The following is a 20,265-nucleotide window of genomic DNA, read 5'->3' as shown; positions in this document are numbered from 1 at the left end:
CGCATCGGGCCCCTGTGCTGACAGCTCAGAGCCCGGAGCCTGTTTCAGATTCTGTGTCTCCCTCTCTCTGACCCTCCCCTGTTCATGCTCTGTCTCTCTCTGTCTCAAAAATAAATAAACGTTAAAAAAAATTTAAAAAAGGATATAAGGAAATTGCACTATAAAAGGATGATAGGTATAAGAGGATACATTTAAATTCTTTTTTATTTCATTTTTTAAATGTTTGTTTATTTTTGACAGAGTACCAGTGGGGAAGGGGCAGACAGAGGGGGACAGAAGATCCAATGTGGGCTCTGCTCTGACAGGCTGACAGCAGCAAGCTGGATGTGGGGCTCGAACTCAATAACCATGAGATCATGACCTGAGAGGATGTCAGACACTGAACCATGACCCTCTTTCTTATTTTAAAAGTGAGTGTTAATATATTGGGCTGTTTTGTTTCTTCTGTTAAGTGTATTTTGTGTGTGAAGCACAGATATTACTCTCTGTATAATGGGAGAAGACTGTATACAGAGAACTATGAGGAAGCCAGAGTTATACACCAAGAACAGGAAAAACTGATTAACCCTAATGGTCACATAATAGGGTAAAAAGAGTGTGTGACAACATGTTACAAGACAGTGCATTAATGAAATATCATTAAAAAAAGTTTCTGAAAAATACAATGTTATGAAATATATATATATACACATATATATACACATACACACACACACACACACACATATATATATATATATATATATATATATATATATATATATAATGTTATGTCCCTCCCTGGACTGATATTGTGACAATATGGCAGGGCACCCAATGACACTAAGTGATACTCCAAGATGACCAGTTGCAAAGGGTCCACACTGGTGATCCTCAACCTCAATTCTGAAAAATGTTTACTTTCATAAAAAGGAGGATTCATTGCAATCCGATCCCCTGGAGTGGATCCTGGAATGACTAAGCATGTTAGTGTAATCTGAATAAAGTGTGTAGTTTAAGTAATAGTAATGTACCAATGTTAACTTCTTACTTCTGACATGTACCATGATATATAAAATGTTAGTAAGGAAAGTTGGGTAAAGTATATCTGGGAATTTTTCCATACTACCTTTGCAACTCTTCTGTTAAATCTAAAATTATTCCAGAATTAATACTTCATTAAAAGGGGGAGGAAAGGACTTAAGTAAGGCTGGACCTATGCACACAGGAACACAAAACATGAGAACAGCAACAAGGAGGAGTATACAAGCATCATTTCAGAAATAGCACAGAGAGAAGGAAGTAGTGATCGGGAGGGGGCATGCGGCGGGCATCCATGCACTGCTAACGTCCTGTTTCTTTGCCTAGATTGGTAGCTCCACCAGCATGTTCCTTTTTTGATACTTCACTGGACTACACTTTTCCCCACATGACCCTTCAATAAAAAAGAAGTTAAGGGGCGCCTGGGTGGCTCACTAAGTTAAGTGTCCTACCTCAGCTCAGGTCATGATCTCACAGCTCACGAGTTTGAGCCCCATGTCGGACTCTGTGCTGACAGCTCAGAGCCTGAAGCCTGCTTCAGATTCTGTGTGTCCCTCTCTCTCTGCCCCTCTCCTGCTCCTGTGCTCTCTCTGTCTCAAAAATAAATAAACATTAAAAAAAATTATATATAAAAAAAAAAGAAGTTAAGAAATAGTTCCCTATTACTGATAAGGGTTAGAACAAAGAGAAGATCCGTGAATAAGAGATGTATATGTAGGAATGAAAAAGTCTGTAGGGGGCAGTTATGACAGGTAGTGTATCATAACTAAGTTTCAGAGGCAGAGAGAATCTTGGAAATGACCAGGTCCTGGCATGGGCAGGGCTTTCTGGAGTAACCCTGGAGATGCTGATGCAGCGGGGCTCATAGGGCCTGGCCATCTGTATTTGAGCAAAGTGCCCCAAGAGGCTCTGATCCTTGCCCTGATCACAGACCACTGAACTGCTCCAGCAAGGGTCACAATTCCCAGTCCTCCACACCTACAAAGGCCAGCAGAGACCCCTGAGGTGCTCTGATTCCACTAGAGAAATCTCAGTACGTTCTAATAATCTTAAAAGGCTCATCAAAGCTTTTTCTATCACAATGGGGTTTTTTTGCCCTATAAATAACACTGGGTTTTTCCAACATAGATTAGATTTCGTACTTCCACCACTGCATCTGTACATTTGTTATTATGATTTATTAAATAATGGCAAATCACAGATTCATCTAATACTGGAGCTGGAGGGCAATGAACTCTCTATTCATTTTAAAGATGAGGAAACTAATACCAGAAATATTAATAACTTGTCACAAGTTCCCAGCATTCAATTCTGTTTTAGGTTGATAAACTAGATGTCTTCCCCATGGTTACTGTATGACCAGATGAACTAATACACAGTCCATAATATCACTAGTTTATGGCTTGAGTTCTTTCATGTATAAATCAGTTCACTGCGGTTTCTAGAAAAATAATTCTTGCTGAACAGTATGATGCCAAATGAAGAGACGACAAAAACACTTCATTGAATGCTTAAAATAAATCAAGACACTCCCTATTTAATGTGCACATAAATCATGTAAATTCAAGAAGAATTTAAGAAAATTTTTTAAGAAATAACAATTTTAGGTAGGCAATTATAAGGAAAATAACAATCATGCATGCCAAGGCTACGTGATTCTTCCACAGGCCCCAAGGGGAGATATCGATGCCCTGGTTTACCAAAAATTCTTCGCCAGTACATCTGAAATTCAACAGAAAAAGAATATAACTTTACCCTTAGTTATCTGTCAAGTTTTACTCTTAATGTATTCACAGTTCCCATAGGTTCCAAGTCTTAAAGAACTATGCCTTTATATATAATGGGTAACAATGAGGGCTTACAATTCTGCTGGATACTATGCTAAGCAGTCCATATGTAACAGTTTAGTTAATCCCTGAAACAACCCAGTGAAATAAATATTATACCCATTTAAAAAGATGAAGAGACTAAGGTTTAAGGAACTTAGCCAAGTCCACTGATTCACACTTTGAATTCAGTCGCTAATCTCTGAAAATTCATTTGTTTTCAGATCTCTGATGCTGCTCTCACCCCTGACAGGGAAAACCTCAGTTTTAACAGCTGACATCTAAGGCCCCTACCAAGTTGATCAAAGCTCTTTACAGAGCTCACTACCCACCAACCAGATATACAAAGAAACACACGCTAAGAATTCTAAAGCTAGGAAAAGAGGTGAGCGAGGGCTTCCTGCCCCCGCTGCTCTCGCAGCAGGGCTGGAATGAGCACTGCAGATACTCAGCAGCAGGCCCACCTAATCAGGTGTAAGCCTCGGTGGGGGCTGAGCTAGAGCAGGATGGAGCGGCCCTGCCACAGTTTAGAAAAGCGCCTGGTCCTAAAACTACCTGGTGAAGCCATACTGACTACCTGGTACGCCATGTGTGTGCAGCTCCTCCAAAAATGTTATATACCAAGACAGAAGAGAGTGGGCAGAATATAGAAAACTTCTCTTCATACAGGTTTTTCAGAAATACTTCAAAATAACAATTTGCCCTATTACTAAGAATTATTTCTATTCTACTTGAGAATAGTTCATGAGATTCTGGATACCAGCATTCTCTTTTCTTTCATTGATCGATGTAGCAAAATCAAACCATTAACAACAATCATCGACAAGAAAAGGGTTATTCAATTTTTAAAACAACATCCTCTGATTTTATCAAAATCTGCATTTCTGTTTGACATTATGCAAAAAAATGGGACTTCTTTCTCAGTTTACTGAAAGGTGTTTCCTCCTTTGGAGGATACATCCCTCAAAAAGGATGTTCTGGGTCAGTTTAAAAGAAAAAAAAGATAGTCCTGTAGACCTCGATTTCATAATGTCTCCTAGTAAATGCAGGAGGAAGAGGCAAGTGCCCACAGCGCGGCAGGACAACGATCCTCCCCTCTGCTGCCCTCTTAGCTCTTGCTCCTGGCCTTGGGTTGGGCTTACAGGAAGCCATAAGTTTATGGATCCATACACTTCACACACTCCATACAATTCCAATATTCCAAGGCTTTGGTAAAATATCAAAGCAGCTCATTTCAAACTCAAGTGTTCGGAAAGTCAAAACTAAAACTCACAATCAAAACAGCCAATGAATCTTTTTTAAAGGCCCCCAATGAACAACGTATCAGAAACATTTCTCCATCTGAAGTACAATTTTCACTGAAGCAAGTGCCAAGGAGATGGGCACTGGTGTACAACCCAGAGAAGTCAGTGAAAGGACCTACACCAGCCAAGCGGCCCAGTGGGCTTTCTACATACACCACAATAGTAAACAAATCCACTACGACACTGAATACCAACTTACGTCGCATAACTACAGGTATTATTTGTTGTTACGTTGAGTCCTGGGCAGAAGTTTTGTCCCAAAAATTCATTATGCTGCAAAGCCTATAACACAAGGGGGATGGGGCAAGGTAAACAGTTTTAAATTTCAAAAAACTTCAAAGAATTATCATGTACTCCCAGTTTAATCTTTATTGCTATTTCTACAAACAAACCAAGCTTCACGTTCACAGTCTCTGCCACACCAGAGCAACTAAAATTCTTTTCCTTGGCAACTGAGTAGTCTAAGGTTGAGATTTTAGCTTCCAAAACAAAGGGAAGTAAAGTAGTTGGCAAAGAGGGGAGACCTCTGGCTCCTTCCTTCTTCTCTCCCCAATTTTATAATCCCACAGTGTACTCAAAATCATACAGCAGTACTCCGTGACTATCGTTTATTTATGGTGAGAATCTTTTGTGTTATTCGTGTTTATTTTCATCAAAACCAGTGCTAATTCTTGGGAGTTAGGAACCCAATTATACTATATTAAGACAGTTTTCTTTGGAGTTGATTAGCTTTCTAAAACCAAGATAGTGGCTGTATTATATGCTCTTTGTTTTTTGGGAGGGGTTTTTTGTTTGTTTTTTTCTGAATTCAATATAAAATACGTATTCTAGGCCCCCCATTCTCTATTTTCATAGTGAACTGAAACACAACTATATTTCTTTATATCAATTAGTCAATCTTTCTCCCTCATGAGGAGTTATCTCCCCACCCTTCACCTCCTTCAGACAACTGGGTAACTGGGGAAACCTCAGGTGATTATCAAGGTGATCTAAGGCTTAATAGAAAACTCTCCTTCATTGCTCCTAAAAAAGAAACCCCTGGAGACCTTCACAGTTCACAGTGGGAGACAAGGTTGTTAGGCTTTATTCTGGTTGTCCCTAGCTTGGGAATTCTAATCCTAGAATTAATCCTGTGCTAGGATCACAGAAACAGATGAGGAAAACTCACCGCAAAGCCATATCGAGGAATGCTGAAGTACTGAAACCATGATAGCCAAGGCTGGATGGTTGTGAGATTTACCAACAGCCCTGAAAATATCTACAAAAAGAAAATACCAAGAATTAGACCTGGTAAGGGGATTTCATGAAGAATTACAGAGAATATCTCCTTTAAGTGCCCTACAACCTTTATAAACATTTCTGTTAAGACCAACTCTGGACATTCCTTCCATTCCTCTTTGTATGAGTATGCCTCTCTATCACTGAGGCTGTTTATGGTTCTCAGGGAATGACAATATATAATATATGTGCCATTTAATTGGAAGACCCTTAAATTTCAAGGCTTTTACTTTCTGTAACTGCACACAGTGAAAGGTCAAGAAGTACTGACTGTTCTCACGATACAGACACTATATGTTCCCACCAATACATACACCAGATCATATCCTGAACATCTCATTCCTCTATTTCCAAAACACAGTATGATTTGTTATTTAAAAACGTTTGCATTCTATCTCTGCATGACTATAAAAATAATTTGGGGGTCAGGATGCATACTTAACCTACAGCCTGGAACTGGTATATAGCACAATGTGGTGAAGTGAAGCATAAAATATGGTGAATACCTTCATTTAAAGCTACCAAAAACCAGGTGACGGGGTGGCTCAGTCAGTTAAGCATCCAATTTCAGCTCAGCTCATGATCTCATGGTTCATGAGTTCAAGCCCTGCATTGGGCTCTATGCTGACAGCCTGCTCTAGATTCTGTGTCTCCCTCCCTCTCTGCCCCGCCCCTGCTCATGCTCTCTCTCTCTCAAAAATAAACAAACATTAAAAAAAAAATTTAAAGCTACCATAAAACAGTATGACAATGAAGATCCCAGGAAGGATTACTCCAGCAACAGATGGCTACATGAGAAGAGGTTCATATAAAATTTCTAACTGGCCCTAGGAATGCTGGGATAGACATAACCTGACGTCGCTGAGGGACTACATATTTTTGAACTCCACCTAACCAGGTGCTTAATATACGACACATGGCATCTCTGAGTAACATGGTTTTATGACTGGTTTTAAAAGTTCTATATACAAACATTTAAATAATAAGACGAAGCATCTAATATAAAACAAGACATTTTTATGTATTGATGACATGTTATTTATTGGATAATACAGAAAATACATGCAAGGTTTATCAATTTCTCAATAATGTTTAGATTTCAAACTCACAAAGTTTGTCAAAGTTTGTGCTGATTATTTTCCTTTTAAAGACATCTATTCCTATTCTAGCAGAAAGAACATGTATATTAATAGACTAAGCATTCCTGTTTACTTCATGTTGTAGGGGGCAATGTGGTAACTAGTTGATTCATGTACTGATTCATCTATGTGCATGTAAAATTAAGGGACATGTAAGATTAGGATTCAGTAACTACTTAAAAAAAAAAAAGGTAAGTAGAAATATATTCATATAAGGGAATGTCAGGAACGCAGAAAGGCAGAGACACAGTACTGTGTGGGTTCTGGAATGCTTCAGTATTTTTAGACACTCCTTTTCAAAATACAGGAGGGACCCAAGACAGACTACCCACACTGCAGACCATTTTGTTTCTCATGGAACTTAGCTATTCCCTTGGAAAGGAGTAGATACATCCAAACCATTAAGTTATTGCTTAAACCAGTCAGCAGTTCTCTAACACTAGCATAGAAGTTGGGCAATTGACTGCTGTTTATATAGGGAATCTTAAAATCAAAATTTTTCTGTTTTTTTTTAAGTTTATATTTAAATTCTAACTAATTAACTAACATACACTGTAATATTAGTTTCAGATATGCAATTTAGTGATGCAACACTTGCATATACCTGGTCCTCATCACAACAAGTACACTCCGTAATTGCCATCGCCTATTTAACCCATCTGCCCACCCACCTTCCCTCTGGTAACCATCACATTTTCTATGGTTAAGAGTCTGTTTCTTAGATTGCCTCTCTCTCTTTCGTTTCCCTTTCCTTGTTCATTCTGTTTCTTAAATTCCACATATAAGTGAAATAATATGGTATTTGTCTTTCTCTAACTTCTTTCACTCAACGCTCTCTAGCTCCATCCATGTCATTAAAAATGGCAAGATTTTATTCTTTTTTATGACTGAGTAATATTCCATTGTGTATATATACCACCTCCTCTTTATCTATTCATCAGTGGATAGACATTTGGGATCTTTCCATAATTTGGCTATTGTTGATAATGTGGCTATAAACACAGAGGTGCATGTATCCCTTCAAATCTGTATTTTTATATCCTTTGGGTAAATACCTAGGAGTACAATTATTGGATCATAGAGTAGTTCCATTCTTAACTTTCTGAGAACCTCCATACTGTTTTCCAAGTGGCTGCACCAGTTTGCATTCCCACCAACAATCTAAGAGGGGTCCCCTTTCTCCACATCTCTACCAATAAATGTTGTTTCTTTTGTTGTTAATTTTAGCCATTCTGACAGCCATTTAGACATTCTTCACAAAATGAAAAGGAAAATTCATTTTGAATTTGTTTTTGTGTATGGTGTACGAAAATGGTCCATTCTTTTGCATGTAGCTGTCCAGTTTTCCCAGCACCATTTGTTGAAGAGACGGTCTTTTTTCCATTGGATATTCTTTCCTGCTTTGCCAAAGATTAATTGGCCATATACTTGTGGGTTCATTTCTGGATTTTCTATTCTTTTCCATTGACCTTTGTGTCTGTTTTTGTGCCAGTACTATGCTGTCTTGATCACTACTGTTTTGTATTATAACTTGAAGCCCAGAATTGTGATGCCTCCAGCTTTGCTTTGCTTTTTTCAAGATTGCTTTGGCTATTCGGGGTCTTTTGTGGTCCCACACACATTTTAAGATTGTTAGTTTTAGCTCTGTGAAAAATATTGGTGGCATTTTGATGGGGATTGCATTAAATGTGTAGATTGCTTTGGGTAGTATAGACAGTTTAACAATATGTGTTCTTCAAATCGATGAGCATGGGATGTTTTTCCATTTCTTTGTGTCCTCTTCAATTTCTTTCATCAGCGTTCTATAGTTTTCAGAGTACAGATGTTTTTACCTTTTTGGTTAGGTTTATTCCTACATATCTCATGGTTTTTGGTGCAATTTTAAATGGGATTGGTTGCTTGATTTCTCTTTCTGCTGCTTCATTATTGGTGTATAGAAATGCAACAGATTTCTGTATGATGATTTTGTATCCTGTAACTTTACTGAATTCATGTATCAGTTCTAGTAAAATTTTTTGGAGTCTTTCAAACTTCCTATATAGAGTATCATGTCATCTGCAAATAGTGACACTTTTACTTCTTCCTTATCAATTTGGATGACTTTTATTTCTTTTTGTTGTCTGATTGCTGTGGCTGGGACTTCCAGTACTATGTTGAAAAAAAAGTGGTGAGAGTGGACATCTCTGTCTTATTTCTGACCTTAGAGGAAAACCTCTGTTTCCCCCATTGAGGATGTGGGGTTTATGTGGCCTTTATTATATTGAGGTATATTCTCTCCAACCCTACTTTGTTGAGAATTTTTATCATGAATGGATGTAGTACTTTGTCAAATGCTTTTTCTGCACCAATTGAAAGGATATGGTTTTTATCCATTCTTTTATTAATGTGGTGTATCATGTTGATTGATTGCAAATACTGAGCCACCCTTGCAACCTAGGAATAAATCCCACTTGATTGTGGTGAATGATTCTTTTAATGCACTGTTGGATTCAGTTTGCTAGTATTTTATTGAGAATTTTTGCATCCATGTTCATCAGGGATATTGGCCTATAGTTGTCTTTTTTAGTGGAGTCTTTGGTTTTGGAATCAGGGTAATGCTAGTCTCTTGGAATGAATTTAGAAGGTTTCTTTCCTTTTCTGTTTTTTAGAATAGTTTAAGAAGAATAGATATTAACTCTTCTTTAAGTGTTTGGTAGATTTCTCCTAGGAAACTATCTGGTCCTGGACTTTTGTTTGTTGGGAGACTTTTTATAACTGATTTAATTTCTTTGCTGGTTATTGATCTGTTCAAGTCTTCTATTTCTTCCTGTTTAAGTTTTGGTAGTGTATATGTTTCTAGGAATTTATCCATTTCTTCCAGGTTGTCCAATTTGTTAGTATATAGTTTTTCATAATGTTCTCTTATAATTGTTATTTCTGTGGTGTTGGTTGTGACCTCTCCACTCTTTTTTAATTTTATTTATTTGGGCCCTTTCTCTTTTCTTTTTGATAAGTCTGGCTAGATGTTTATCAATTTTATTCTTTGAAAGATTCAGCCCCTGGTTTCATTTATCTGCTGTATGGTTCTTTCTTTTTCTTTCTTTCTTTCTTTCTTTCTTTCTTTCTTTCTTTCTTTTCTTTCTTTTTAGCTTCTGTATCATTTATTTCTGCTTTAATCTTTATTATTTCTCTCCTCTGCTGGCTTTAGGCTTCATTTGTTGTTCTTCTAGCTCCTTTAGTATAAAGTTAGGTAGTTTATTTGAGATTTTTCTTGCTTCTTGAGGTAATATACTTTCCTCTTAGAATTACTTTTGCTTCATCCCAAAGGTTTTGGACCATTGTGTTTTCATTTTCATTTGTTTCCATGTATTTTTTTTAACTTGTTCTTTGGTTTATTGGTTGACCCATTCATTGTTTAGTAGCATGTTATTTAACTTCCATGTATTTGTGGTCTTTCCAAATTTTTTCTTGTAGCTGATTTTCAAGTTTCATAGGGTTGTTACATGAAAATATCCATGGTATGATCTCAATCTTTTTTATTTGTTGACCCATTTGTGATCTATTCTGGAGAATGGCCCATGGGCACTTGAAAAGAAAGTGCATTCTGCTGCTCTAAGATGGAATGTTCTGAATATATCTGTTAAGTCTATCTGGTCCAGTGTGTCATTCAAAGCCATTGTTTCCTTGTTGATTTTCTGCTTGGATGATCTGTCCATTGCTGTAAGTGAGGTGTTAAAGTCCCCTACTATTATTGTATTATTATCAATGGGTTCCTTTATGTCTCATTAATAGTTATATATTTTTGGGTACTTTCATGTTGGGGGCATAAATATTTACAATTGTTAGATCTTCTTGTTGGATTGTCCCCTTTATTATGATATAGTGCCCTTCTGCATCTTAGTCTTTCGTTTAAAGTCTAGTTTGGTTTTTGAAGTTCCAGTTTATCAAGGTTTCACTATATGCCACCAAGAAGAATCTTTTAAAAACTCATTTGCAACAAAATGCTAACTAAATTTATAGCAATAATATTAGAATAGTAGCCAAAAAGGCTAGGGAATGTCAAGAAAAAGCTGTACATTCTCTAATATAAGCTATCCTTCAATACATGGCCTCCTTAAAGCAGAGAATCTAATTTACAGAATCCTCCAAGCTGGTTTCAGGTAACAGATAAATTTGCAGGAAAGAATAAGGGGAAATAATTTATTCTTAGTGAAGCACAGTTTCTACTCACCATCATAAACACAAAGGAGATGGTCATGAGAAGTGTTGCTATGGACACCACACTCTGGCCTGCTGCTATGGCCAGTGCCATAGAACTGGCTGAATAAGCCACCATCATAAGGGTAAACATCATGATGAAGAAAGCCTCCACAACTGGTTTCAATCCTTGGTTGGGAAGAAAAGAGGGGGTTGAATCCAATAGGTAACAGTGTATTTGAGAGCGCTCTGTGCAAATGGCACTATATTTTGAGAAACAAATATCAGAATGAAGAAAATTCATCCTCTATCCGACCACCCCATCCTACTGTATAAAGTTATCATACACTTTCTTTTTATACTTACTGTATAAGCACATTTCTATGTGACATCTATGCTCCTTTATGTGTAATTATTAACAATTTCTGAGTGCCTGAGATGGACAGCTGTAGGCAACACAAGTGGTCACAATTCTACAGCCATTTCTTCTAAGAAGGAAACTTGTCAAGAGCACATTTGTTCTACCCAGACATCACCACATGACTACTGGCTATAACTGCGTTGTGTGAAGAAACTGGGAAGATGAAGATTATGTGACCTTCCAGTGGTTTCACTATCTGGGGTAATGTCTCCACAAGCCAAGTCTCCCAAGACAAATCACCATATAACTCTGGGATTGAGGGTGGGGCTAAATAAATTTCATAAGACTACTTTACAAATCATAATGGACTAATATTATGGGTCATATAATCTGAAGATTTTGGAAGGAGCCTGAGGATCTAGGTTCTATGCCTAAATATTTGACACACCTCTTATTTGTAAAATGGAAGTTTAATTCAATCAGTGAATCTTCTTAGTGCTTTAGTTATATATATATATATATACATATATATATATATATATATTTATATATAAATATAAATATAAATTTATTTTATTTATTTATTTAATATATAAATATTATATTTATTTTAATATTTAATATTATATAAATATATATTTATAATTATATTATATATATAATATATAATTAAAATATATAATTATATAATAATATAAATATATAATATTTAATAATATTAAATATTATAAATAAATAATTATTTGTTTATATAAATATAAATATATATTTATATTATATAAAAATATAAATATATATTTATATAAAAAATATATATATTTTTTATTAAAATATATATTTCTGATGTGTATGTGTTTATGTGTATCAGTAAAATATATGGAAATTCTGATGCAGTGAGCCTGGGGTAAAGCCTAAACACAATGCACAGATGAATCTAATAACCACACCTATCAAACAAGTATTTGTATTAAACTAAGAAGCCCCAAAAGTCACATCTTTCACTATCTTCACACACAAACACATGCACACACACAAAAATATAAATGGTACTAAATATTCCAGCTCCTCCAGCACAGTGTCAAACAATCTTGTGAATTCTTTCCATGTTTGTAAATGATACATAGCATCTCACAGTAAAATACAGTTTTATAAAAAGTTTTTAAAGTTAGTTGGGGACAAGTCTTGAAAAAATGTCCTCAGGGAAGTTATTGAGAGTGTGCACAATGGATAGATGTCTCCTTATCTCACTGGCGTGGCTTAGAGTTTGAGAACCAAAAACATGCTGGTATAAACAAATTGGCCCGCCCTCATATCCAAGACTAAAGACACATACCTTTTGTCATGTTGCTTACCTAACAAGAAGTATATTATACAAGTAAATATAATACTTGGTAATATCCTCATGGGTAGTAAATCAGATATCAGTTTTCCAAAGAAATAAGATGACACTCTGTAGTATCCACTGATATATTCATGTCTGAAAAAGAAAAACTCATCCTACATTAGTTTAGGAAGGCAGAGAACAGATTAGATTGCTCACTGTACAGACTTCTGCTGCCACCAGGGGTCTAACAACTACAGCTTCTCACATCCTGGAGGTGAACACCCGGCCTCCATCCTTGTCAGCATCAGGCACCATCTTGGGTGGGGGCCTCTCCTGGGATGTCACCTCCATGCAGGTCTGTGCAACACCCTTCTTCTCATTATAGAACTCCCTCCGAGTGCCACCCATTCTGCTCCCTGAGCACCTGCTCCCAGTGAGCAGATCTGTCTCTTCCCTCTCTCCCAGCACTGGAGCTCAGCTGTGGTATCAGCTTTACTTTCTCCCCACTTTTGATTATGAAGAAGGTGACACTGCTATCCTCTGAACTTCCTAATGCAGTCTTGGATCACTTCTTCCAACCTCATGATAAAATAGAAAATGGCACTTCTTCCTTCAATGATCAAATCCTCCAACCATACATCCCTGTCAGCTATGAAATCCTGTTTTCTTTCCTCTCTACTTCTAGATCCCTTCCTCTTCCTGACATCTTCCTCCTATAATTCCAAACTCCTCCACCAACATCTTTATTCTTTCCCTCTGGAAGGATTCCTTTCCTCAGCATGTAAATATGGGCAAATTTCTTCCAACTTTAAAAAACACAAGAAACAAAACAGCCCATACCTTCTTTTAAGGCTGCCCTTTGCCTTCTTCTAGTCCCCCTCCCATTGAGGGCTAAGCTGGGTTCACATTCTTTGTCAACTTTACCTCCTTACCTTATATTTACTGGCTCAATCCACTACTTTCTCTCTACCAAGCCCCTCTAACTTTTCTTGTGAAAGGCCATTAAGACTTATCATTTGCTAAAAACAAAAGCTCCTTTTCAGCCCCTTTATTGCTGGCTTTATCTGCAGCATTTGGATTTGCTGGCTCTGCCCTAATCTTGAACTCCTTTTTCCCTTGGTATCAGGTCCCGCAGGTTCATGACTGCCTTTTCAGTCTCTGGATGCTTTTTCTCAACATTGGCAATCCCTAGGTACCACCCTGCAGCCCAATACAGGATATGACCAGTTTGACCAACACCCCCTGATACAAGACAGCCCCCTTCCTGGAACAGAGACATACTCACATAAAGAGCTTCTTCTCAACCACAAAAAGCTCCACAGCTGAGATACTGCTGAAACACTGGTTGGTCGTGAGGAAGAAGAGCACCCCTGATCTGCAATGAGAGAAAGGGAAAAAAAAGCACTGCAGTCGATTAAACATTCTTAGATCAATTTTCTACCCATGAAACTCTCTCCTCAAATGATACCTTATAACATCAAATAGAACACTGTTCTGGTTTAAACAGAGGGAACTATGAGCTCCATCAGCTCTCTCCCTACCATCTCTCTGTACACACAGTGGTACCCCTGGGACTCCACAGAGCACAGTTTGGAAGTCACAGTCCTGGATTGCTATGGATTGAATTGTGTCCTCCCCAAATTCCTATGTTGAAGGCTAAACCTTCAATGAGATGATATTTAGAGACAATTCTGTCTTTGGGAGGTAATGAGATTTAGATGAGACCATGAGGGTAGAGTCCCCATGACAGGATTAGTGTCCTTAAAAGAAAGGGAGAGACACCAGAGTGTGCTCTCTCTCTCTCTGCCATGTGAGGACACAGTAAAAAGGTGGCCATCTGTTAGCCAGGAAGAGAGCTCTCATCAGAACCTGACAACAGAAGCACCCTCATCTCCTCAACTGTAAGAAGTTGTTGTTTAAACTGTTGTTGAAGCCACCAGACTATGGTTCTTTCTGATGGCAGCCTGTGCTGATGAATACACAGGTCATAAAAATATTATCTTGAATTTTACCTAACAAAAACAACAAGTATCATTCCTAATGTATGAACAAAGAAATAGTGAACCAAATAAAGTCTGTAGAGCTTAAAAAAAAAAAGCCTCCATTAGCCACATTTTTAAAGTAAAGAAGAAACTAGGATATGAAGAGGCAAAATGACGGGGGAGGAAAACCTCAGTCGACACCTTATTATAGACCTCCACCACACAACAGTCAGTACAGCCTTGATATTATCCTTGGTAGGCCATCACCAAAATGGCTTCAAACGTGCTCAGAAAACAAAATGATGCTTATAAAGGAAAAATTTATTTTTGCATCTGTAAGAAAAGGAAGACTACTAATGCTTGTTTCTCAGTAAAATAACGAAGGCTCAAAAAGGAAAGACACTTGGATAGACATACGCATCTTACAAAAGCATGCTAACATCCCTCAGACAGTGTTAGGCTGCCCTTCATAACCAAACCATTTAATTGACATGAGGATGTGAGCTGAAACTGAAAGAGCTGAAGTGACCCATCATTTAAATGATGCAAAAATAAGAGAGAACAAATAGAAACTCAAGTGTACAGCCTCTCAAAAAAAGAAGAAAGAAAGAAAGAAAGAAAGAAAGAAAGAAAGAAAGAAAAAAGTCCAGATACTCAGTAATTGTTTTCAATGCCAAAAATAAATAAAACAGAAGACAGAAAACAGACTGTTTTAAAAGTAAATGTTTAACCCATAATTAATAAATAGGAAATAGCCAGACCTAGTACAAAGGCAGCTATGCAACCTTCTCCACACAAATAAGCCTACTATCAGAATAAAAGCTAATTTCAGAAATATGGGACATGCAACAATTCAGCTCAATTTGTCAGATCTTATATCTAATAATACTGTTTGTTCATCAGAATTCTGAACTAGTAGATAGTGACATTACTTCTAAATCATAAGATGATTTATTTAACAGTAAATACAGCTTTTATTACTAAAGAATTTAAGGTATTCTAATACTTTTCAATTGGGTAATCCATGTCTGTAATATCTCCTTATTATCCAAATATTTTTAAAACTATCTTTTTTCTTAATATGCATTAATTTGTTTAGCTATCACCACAACCCTGTAAGGTAACTATTAGGTCAAAGAAGCTCATACTCGGGGAGCCTGGTGGCTCACTAAGTTAAGCATCTGGCTCTTACCTTCAGTTCAGGTCATGATCTCATGGTTCATGGGTTTGAGCCCTGTATCGGGCTGTACAGAGTGCTGGCAGTGCAGAGCCTGCTTGGGATTCTCTCTCTCTGCCCCTCCCCCGTTTATGTGCTCTATCTCTCACAAAATAAATAAACATTAAAAAAAAAAAAAAAAGCTTAAACTCAATATACTAATAAAACCCAGCTTGTCAGTTACACAGGTTAGAGAAAGAGCAGAGCGCGCCTCTCTGGGATAATTCATTCCCAAAGAAGAGAACCAAACCCCCAGCCTCCTGAGCAATTTCAAATGATGAAAAAGTGGCAGCAAGTTTAAGTCAAAAAACACAAATTAAGGGGCGCCTGGGTGGCTCAGTCAGTTAAGCATCTGACTTCAGCTCAGATTGTGATCTTGTGGTTCACAAGTTCAAGCCCCATGTCAGGCTTGACAGCTCAGAGTCTGGAGCCTGCTTTGGATTCTGTGTCTCCCTCTCTCTTTTCCCCTCCCCTACTCATACTCTGTCTTTATCAAAAATAAATAAAATATTTTTAAAATACCACACAAATTAAAATAAATCCAATGCCCTATTTCTCCAGAATAAATTTGAAGAAACTGCTAAAGCTCTTCTTTATTTCTCTGGATTCTTCTATCAAGAATTTTAATGGTTAGATTTCCAGTTTCCCTTTAAAATGCCAGTTAAGGACAGGTTTTCCAATATTTATTCCAAAAGCTTCCAACTGCACAACACAAAAGGTCCACAGGCTCTATAGATCTTGTGACCTATACTCTGTGCTTGGTAAAAATATGGCATTTACAGAAGGTACAAATCATCAATTACTAGCAAGCTTGGAAGTGAGAGAACACTGTCTTCAGGGAAGAGGTAAAGAGAAAAACAATGACATAACTCTGTAAATGAGCTGCCATAATAATCTCAACGTAGAGTAACACTACTTACTTAATTCCATTTATTTTGGAGATCATTTATTTTACTTAAGTGAAGAATTGACTTTTATGCTTATTCTTTCTTTCATAAACAATCAGCTTTCTCCAGACATCAAAACAGATTCAACTTAAGCTACTGCACCTTCTTCATATCCTTATGGTAAAATGGGGATAATATCACCCATCCCTCTGGGCAGAAGGGTAACCAGAGTCTGTGATTTAAAGCGTAGAGCACAATGCCTGGCACAGAACAGTTTTACACATGAAGTATAAAGAGAACTCTACAGTCCTGGACATCACTGAGCATCTACATTTGGAGCATGCTAGACCTCATTACAAAGTCTCATTATGAAAAACTATTTTTAAGGGCACATAATGACTAAAACTCGCTAAGGTAGACTAATATAAGTGCTAACCATAACAGAAAAACCTGAGTCTCATCCACCTCCTCATGGCAAACAAATCAAAAAATAGAGAAAAAAATTACTCACAAGCAACAAAAGAAAAAAACAGATGGGGTGTCTGGGTGGCTCAGTCAGTTGAGTGTCAGACTCCTGACTTCAGCTCAGGTCAGGATCTCAGGGTCATGAGATAGAGCCGTGCATCGAGCTCTGCACAGACAGTGCAGAGGCTGCTTGAGATTCTCTCTCCCAGTCTCTCTGCCCCTCCCCCGCTTACACACATACACATCTCTCCCCTCTCTCAAAATAAATAAATAAAAATTTAAAAAAAGACAAAAAAAAACCCAAACTGGACTACATCAACATTTAAAACTCATGTGCATCAAAGGACACACTCAATAGTGAAGACAACCCACAGAATATCAGAAAATATTTGCAAATTTACACACGATAAGGGGTTAATATCCAAAATATAAAAAGAACACTTACAATTCAACAATAAAAAGAATCCAAATAAAAAAATGGGCAAAGGATTTGAATAGCCATTTCTCCAAAGAAGATACACATGGCAATAAGCATATTAAAAATGCTTAACATCACTAATCATTAGGAGAACGCTAATCAAAACCGCATGAGATATCACTCGACACCAATCAGGATGGTTATTATTATTATAAAAAAGAAAAAGAAAAAAAAACAGAAAATAACAAGTTTGGTGAGGTTGCAGAGGAATTGAAACCCTTGGGCACTGCTGGTAGGAATGCAAAATAATACAGCTGCTATGGAAGACAGGATACTTGATAGAATTACCAAACGATCCAGTAATTCTACTTCTGAGTATAAACCCAAAAGAATTTAAAGCAGAGACTTAAACAGATATTTACTTGTAAATCCTCACTCATAGCAGCATTACTCAATGAGAGGCAAAGGGCGGGTCACTCCAACTTGGGTTACTTTGACATGAAGACTATTTTGAGCTAAAAGCGATCAATTACCTGCAGATTCTGGAAAAGCTTTTTACCGCTCCCTCAACTGCCTAAATTTACATTGGAAAGGAGAGCCTATACCAGGAAGAAAGTTACTAAGAAAGATTGTCTTTACCTAAGAAACTTATTTGCATAAGAGGCAACTTTAGTTTTCCAAATATCATCTCTCAACTTCCTAAGATCTTTCTCCCAGTGTATCCTCAGACCTTACCCACCCCTCTCCTTAGCTCACATAGGCATCATGTTGCCTGTTTTTGGAATTTCATGTCTGTGTGGATTCCCTGTTCACATGCTACTGAATTTGATTTTCTCCTGTTAATCTGTCTTATGTCAACGTGATTCTTAGTCCTACTAGAGGAACTCTGAAGAGCAGAGTATTCTTCCTCCCCAAAATTCACAACAGCCAAAAGGTAGAAATAATCCAAGTGTCCAAGACAGATAAATGCATAAACAAAATATGATATATCCATACATTGGAATATTACTCAGTCTTTAAAAGGAAAGAAATTCTGACATGTGCCACAACATGGATGAACTTTGAAGATACTATGTAAAGGAAATAAGTGAGTTACCAAAGGACAAATACTGTAGGATTCCACTTATATCAGTACCTAGAGTAATCAAATTGGGAGACAGAAAGTATAAATGTGGATTATATGGAATAATGGAAATATGCAATAATGGGAAATAATTAATGCCACTGAACTATATACTTAAAACTGTTTAAGAAGGTAAATTTTATGTACTATGTAAATTACCACTATATATGTATACATATACATACATACACACATATATATAATTACCACTATATATGTATACATATGCATGCACACATACACACACACACACATACATATATCCCTCCAGCTTTCAATTCACTGACTTACCCTACTCTTCAGTTTAGCCTGTCTCAAATTTAAATTCTTTTTTTTTTAATTTTATTTATTTTGAGAGAGAGTGTGTGTGTGTGTGCCCACAAGCGAGCACAAACAGGGAGGGGCAGAGAGCCATGGAAAGAGAGAATCCCAAGCAGGCCTGCACTGTCAACACTGAGAGCCCAACATGGGGCTCAATCTCATGAACTGTGAGATCATGACCTGCTGAAATCAAGAATCAGACGTTTAACCAACTGAGCCACCCAGGCACCCCTCAAATTTAAATTCTTAATGGATTTTCATAAGCTTGAAAGAAGTAACAACACTTTCTCAAAATCAAGATCCAAATTTACTTACCTATTCTGGATTCCCGTAGAATCATTTTTTAAATCATAGAAAATGGCACCTATAACCAATCCCAGGATGATTGTTACAATTATCTTTTCAAAAAAAAAAAAAGAAGAAAAGTCTTAATTAAAGACAAAAACAACACGCCATTTATGATTATTATATGGCTACGTAACCAAATTTCTCCATTGAGATAGATACTTCAAATCGTTCAGCCAAAGCCCTTGGGAGAATATGGAACAGTGTATGTTATTAGACCGCTTTCTAAATTAAAAAATAATTTATCTGTTTGTTGGGGAGGCTGACAGTAGAACACAGTAAACTCCTAGAACTCTAAGGATCCCCCCACTGATTCACCAGGCCGGTTCAAGGTCTAGTTCAAACTACCAGGCCTGGGAAGGCCATATAGAGTAGGGAAGCAATGCAAGTGCGTGGCTAAGTCATTTGAGAAATAAAATAAAGTCCATGTGGCTAAAGAGTTCTGACCTGAACTTTCAACCTTTGTGCTAGTGAACATGCAGTTTTATATTTGAAGAGGCTCAAGTAAAAACAGGATATCTTTACTCTTTTTTTAAAATGACTTTTTAAAAAATATGTTTATTTATTTTGAGAGAGAATATGTGCGTGTGTGTGTGTGTGAGAGAGAGAGAGAGAGAGCGAGAGCGAGAGCAGGGTAGAGGGGCAGAGGGAGAGAGAGAGAAAGAGAGACAGAGAGAGAGAATCCCAAGCAGACTCCACACTCAGCACAGAGCCCGACACAGGGCTCGGTCTCACAACTGTGAGATCAAGGACCCGAGCCAAAATCAAGAGTTGAACACTTAACCGACTGAGCCACGCAGGCACCCCAGGATATTTTTACTTTTAACATTAAAAATAAATAAAATGTCGGGGCGCCTGGGTGGCGCAGTCGGTTAAGCGTCCGACTTCAGCCAGGTCACGATCTCACGGTCCGTGAGTTCGAGCCCCGCGTCAGGCTCTGGGCTGATGGCTCGGAGCCTGGAGCCTGTTTCCGATTCTGTGTCTCCCTCTCTCTCTGTCCCTCCCCCGTTCATTCTCTGTCTCTCTCTGTCCCAAAAATAAATAAACGTTGAAAAAAAAAAATTTAAAAAAAAAAAAAAA

At 37.4% G+C, this 20,265-nt stretch overlaps 1 protein-coding gene across 3 annotated transcripts in view; it reads right to left on the bottom strand.

Annotated features, from left to right (window-relative positions):
• Positions 1–2,523: 2,523 nt before the first annotated feature.
• ABCG2 (ATP binding cassette subfamily G member 2 (Junior blood group)) overlaps positions 2,524–20,265 on the bottom strand; it is a 130,934-nt gene continuing 113,192 nt past the window's right edge. For all 3 annotated transcript variants that reach the window (XM_042935935.1, XM_042935934.1, XM_042935933.1), the window contains exons 10-16: positions 19,156–19,238; positions 13,714–13,803; positions 12,457–12,581; positions 10,778–10,932; positions 5,319–5,408; positions 4,350–4,432; positions 2,524–2,742 (exon numbers count right to left, since the gene is read on the bottom strand). In XM_042935935.1, the coding sequence (XP_042791869.1) occupies positions 2,595–2,742; positions 4,350–4,432; positions 5,319–5,408; positions 10,778–10,932; positions 12,457–12,581; positions 13,714–13,803; positions 19,156–19,238 (774 nt within the window). In that variant the 3' untranslated portion in view covers positions 2,524–2,594. The remainder of the gene's footprint in view (positions 2,743–4,349; positions 4,433–5,318; positions 5,409–10,777; positions 10,933–12,456; positions 12,582–13,713; positions 13,804–19,155; positions 19,239–20,265) is intronic.

The sequence above is a fragment of the Panthera leo genome, chromosome B1, assembly GCF_018350215.1.
Source record: "Panthera leo isolate Ple1 chromosome B1, P.leo_Ple1_pat1.1, whole genome shotgun sequence".
NCBI lineage: Eukaryota > Metazoa > Chordata > Mammalia > Carnivora > Felidae > Panthera > Panthera leo.
The sequence above is the reverse complement of the archived record's forward strand: the minus strand, read 5'-3'. Positions and strand labels throughout refer to the sequence as shown.